General features: G+C 47.3%; 1 protein-coding gene across 1 annotated transcript in view; it reads left to right on the plus strand.

Moving 5' to 3' along the window:
* Positions 1-1,782: 1,782 nt before the first annotated feature.
* The window catches only part of LOC104995504 (antigen WC1.1-like), a 49,874-nt gene continuing 47,179 nt past the window's right edge, over positions 1,783-4,477 (plus strand). The window contains 1 exon segment of the mRNA XM_010849380.1: positions 1,783-1,798. Within this exon segment, the coding sequence (XP_010847682.1) occupies positions 1,783-1,798 (16 nt within the window).

Genomic DNA, 4,477 nt, shown 5'->3' on the forward strand with positions numbered 1-4,477 from the left:
CTCTTGCATCCCTTATGGTCCTTCTCTGTTCTATACTCATCCCAGGATTACTTTCTGGGAAGCATCTGAGAGCTTCTCTGATCAGTGGAAACCGAACAAGGCATCAGTGGCTATACTGGACATCAGTCCCTTCTGCTTGTATCTGTCCCATCAACCCACCTGGGATTCCATTCTTGCCGCCACCTTTCTTCTTAAATGCAAAACTGAGGAGGTGGGGTCAACTGATGGTTCCAGGAAGCATGAACCCCTTCTATTCTCTGCTTCACTCACCCCTTCTTTCCCCATCACATGCAGCTATCATGTATAAGAAGACTTTCTATTTCCCCTTCTGTCTGGAGCTGTTGCCTTAAATTACATTTTGCATTGTCTTTAGTTATGGTTTATAATACAAAAGTATTCTGAATCTTATCAAACCATACTCTCAGCTTATGAGGGGGATAAATGTGAAGTTTAGAAAACTTTAGTCTTTATAAACTATAATTTTCTTGTTGTTGTTTAGTTCCTTAGTTGTGTCTGACTCTCTTCAATTCGATGGACTGCATTGGACATGAAAGGACCACCAGACCCTTCTGTCCACAGAATTCTCCAGGCAAGAACACTGGAGTGGGTTGCCATTTCCTTATCCAGGGGATCTTCCTGACCCAGGGATCAAACCCACATCTCCTGCTTTGCGGGCGGATTCTTTACTGCTGAGCCATCAGGGAAGCTCCACGCCTTCTTCTAGAGATCCCTGCTACAATTTTGGAAGACTAGAGTTGAATGATGATTCCTCCTCTCTTTGTTTCCTTTAATAGCAATCTCTTTCTCTCTGTCAGCATCATTTAGTGACTAGCTGAAAGAGATACTTCACATAAAATGAAATGCAATAAAGGGAAAGGGATTTAACATGTCTGAACGTCCCTATAGGGAACCCACCTGCCAATGCAGGAGACACAGGTGACATGGTTTTGATCCTAGAGTCAGAAAGATCCCTTTAGAAGGAAATAGCCACCGACTCCAGTACTCTTGCCTGGAAAATCTGTTGGACAGAGGAGGCTGGCGAGCTACAGTGCAGGGGTTGCAAAGAGTCAGACACGATTGAGCAAGCAGGCACGTGCTCCAGGACCCAATCACCAGATCATTCTGAGAAGGGGGAAAAGACCTGCAATCTCATCCCCCCAACTTGATGGGTCTCACTTCATGCCTCCACAGTCACCTGTGAATTCATGTACTCCTGGCCCTCATTTTCTGCTGACCTGATAAATATTATCGTATTTCAAGACTTCTTGTAGGTCTCTGCTTCCACCCTGAGCTCAGTGCTGGGGAAAATCATTACTTGATTGTACAAAGGTATTCTCCACAGGTCAACAGATCCCACACCCAGACCATGTGAGATCTCATAGTCTGCAGATGTCGACCAGGGTGATTAGGAGAGAGAGGCTCTCATGGTTTTTGATGCACGAGTCCCAGTCCTGGTCATGGGACCTGGCTCCCAGGACCACGGAAGCAGGAGGTCAAAGGACTGTGCTGCTCATATAAGGAGATGTGGAAGATTCAGAAGCTCATTGGTGTTCAGAAAGGGGCAGATGCAGCCTCCGATAGTGGCTGAAATGGTGAAAGGTGTTGCTATTGGCTCTCAGGAGGGAGGGTGTAAGGGGTGGTCTATATAGACCCAGTCAGCATCCTGATGCTCCTCACAGGCTTATCCTGCAGCTGGGACTGTGATCTTGAGGACATGGGGTCAGGATGGCTCTGGGCACACACCTCTCCCTGCGGGGACTCTGTGTCCTCCTCCTCGGCACCATGGTGGGTGGTCAAGGTAAGGGCTGCCCCTCTGTCCTGGGTCCACAGCAGGGAGTGGACATTGTGGTGAAAGGAAAGGTGTCTGGATCTGTGGAGCCATGGTCTCAGTATTTTTGATCAAAAAGGAGCTACGCTGACTGTGAATACTGGTCCGTCTCCTGTGGGGGGTCCACTGGTCATAGTGGCAGATTTTACAGAGCAGTGAGGTTTGGTCTAGACTGAGCTGGGTCAGCCTGAGTCCCTCCACTGTCTCCCTTGTTCTCAGGGAGCTTCTAGAAGTCCCAATGGCTCCTATGTGTGGAAGGTCCAGCCACTGACCTCAGCTGGGACTCTGGGCTATTCCCACACACTCCATGTGCCTGGTGTGTGAGCACTCCTGCTGGGTCCCCGTGTTTCCTATGTCTGTGCTCCTGTAGGCTCTGTATGTATGTGTGTGTGAAGGTAAGGAGTATGTGAGGGTGTGTGTTTGTAAGGGCATGAGGAATATGTCTGTGAGTATGTGAGGAATGTGTGAGGGTGTGTGTATGTGAAGGTGTGTGTGTATGTGAAGGTGTGTGTGTATGTGAATAGAATGTGTGAGTGAGGGTGTGAAGACTGTGTGTGTTTGTGGACTGTGTGAGGAGTGTGTGAGGGTGTGTGATGTTGTGTGTGTGTGTGAGGGTGTGTGTGTGTGTGTTTGTGTGTGTGCATGTGTGTGTAAGGGGTGGTACAGCCTGTCTGTGTGACAGGAACAGGGCTGCTGAGCAGGGACTGAGTCCGTTGGTCTGTGAAGCACACAGGGTGTCCACAGGGCTGGGTGTCATGCCGCTGCATGTGACCAGATCAGAGATAATGGTGCACCTGCCTGCCTCTCTCTGGCTCCTCTCCCCCATCCCCTGGGCTCCCCTCTGCTTGTTGCCCTGTCTGCCCAGCACTGGGCTCTGTGAGAGGCTCTGCTTGCTGGCCTCACCTGTTCCCACCAGGTGTTCATTGTGGAGCAGAGGAGCCTGCAGCCAGGAGAGGGGACCTTTTGTCTGTAGAGATCAGTTGAAGCACAGCCTCAGGTGTATAAGTTCCCAAGTCCCTGCCCTGGTCCCTGTGATATTTCCTGATGTGCTGGGGGCCTGGGACGGTCCTTTCCCCTCCCAGGATCTGCTATGACTCTGTAGGGAGCACTTTCTCTCATGCCCTCTCCTGTCCCTCCCTGGATCTGCTTTCCACTGAGTGAGGGTTGAGTATGTTAATCTTTCTTCATGGTCTGCAGGGTTTCCTTGGACAAATCTGCTGATCTCCTTATGGGAGTCCTCTTGGGTGACAGAATTTTTTCTTCTCTTTAGACCTTTAGAATTCTTTGTCTTTGCATTTGGACAGTTAACCTGTGAGTCTTAGAAAAGGTTTCTTTGGATTGAAATTTTGGGGTGACTTATTAGCTTCTTGAACTTAGATGTCCAGATCTTTCCCTAGGTTTGGGAAATTCTCAGCCTGTGTTTTCTCCTTTCTTTATTTTTTAACTTTACAATATTGTATTGGTTTTGCCATACATCAAAATGAATCAGCCACAGGTATACATGTGTTCTCCATCCTGAACCCTCCTCCCTCCTCTCTCCCCATACCATCCCCCCGGGTCGTCCCAGTGCACCAGCCCCAAGCATCCAGGATCGTGCATCAAACCTGGACTGGTGACTCGTTTCATATATGATATGATACATGTTTCAATGACATTCTCCCAAATCATCCCACCCTCTCCCTCTCCCACAGAGTCCAAAAGACTGTTCTATACATCAATGTCTCTTTTGATGTCTGGTATACAGGGTTTATTTGTTTTTAGCTGCACTAGGTCTCCTTCCTTGCATACAGGATTTCTCTAGTTGTGGTAAGCAGGGGCTACTCTTCGCTACAGTGCACAGACTTCTCACTGCAGTGGCTTCTCTTGCTGTAGACCACAGGCTCTAGGTGCACAGGTTTCAGTAGCTGTGGCACACTGGCTTAGTTGCCCTGCGGCATGTGGAATCTTCCTGGACCAGGGATTGAACTGATGTCCCCTGCACTGGCAGGTGGACTCTTATCCACTGCACCACCAGGAGGTCCTCAGCCCTTAATTCTTTTCTCCCTCACTTCTCCTGCCCTGACTCCATTGCATACATTGTTCCTCTTTATGGTGTCCATAGTTCCCACTGGCTTTCTATATTCCTTTCATTCTCTTTTTGCTTCTCTACGTGGATACTTTCAACTGATCTTTCTTCTAACTCATTGTTCTTTTTTCTTTTTCTTTCCCTTAGTCAAGTCTGTTGTTGAATCTCTGTATTGAATTTTTCAGATTATTCATTATATTGTGTGGATGCTAAGTCGCCTCAGTCATGTCTGACTCTTTGGGACCCTATGGACTGTAGACTCTTCTGTCCATGGGATTCTTCAGGCAAGAACACTGGAGTGGGTTGCCATGCCCTCCTCCAGGGGATCTTCTGGACCCAGGAATTGAACCCGAGTCTCTTATATCTCCTGCATTTGCAGGTGTTTTCTTTACCACTAGTTCCAACTGGGAAGTCCATTCATTTATTATTCAGTTTCAAAATATCTGGTTAGTTCTTTTTTTAAAAAAATATTTTATATACCTTTATTATTCTTATTTTATTTGCATTGTTTTGTTGGTATCATTAAATATTTGAGTTATCTTGTAACACTCTGATCATCTTTTGAAGTATTATTTTGAATTCTT

Source organism: Bison bison, unplaced genomic scaffold, assembly GCF_000754665.1.
Source record: "Bison bison bison isolate TAMUID 2011002044 unplaced genomic scaffold, Bison_UMD1.0 scf7180017864281, whole genome shotgun sequence".
In the NCBI taxonomy this organism is placed as follows: Eukaryota; Metazoa; Chordata; class Mammalia; order Artiodactyla; family Bovidae; genus Bison; species Bison bison.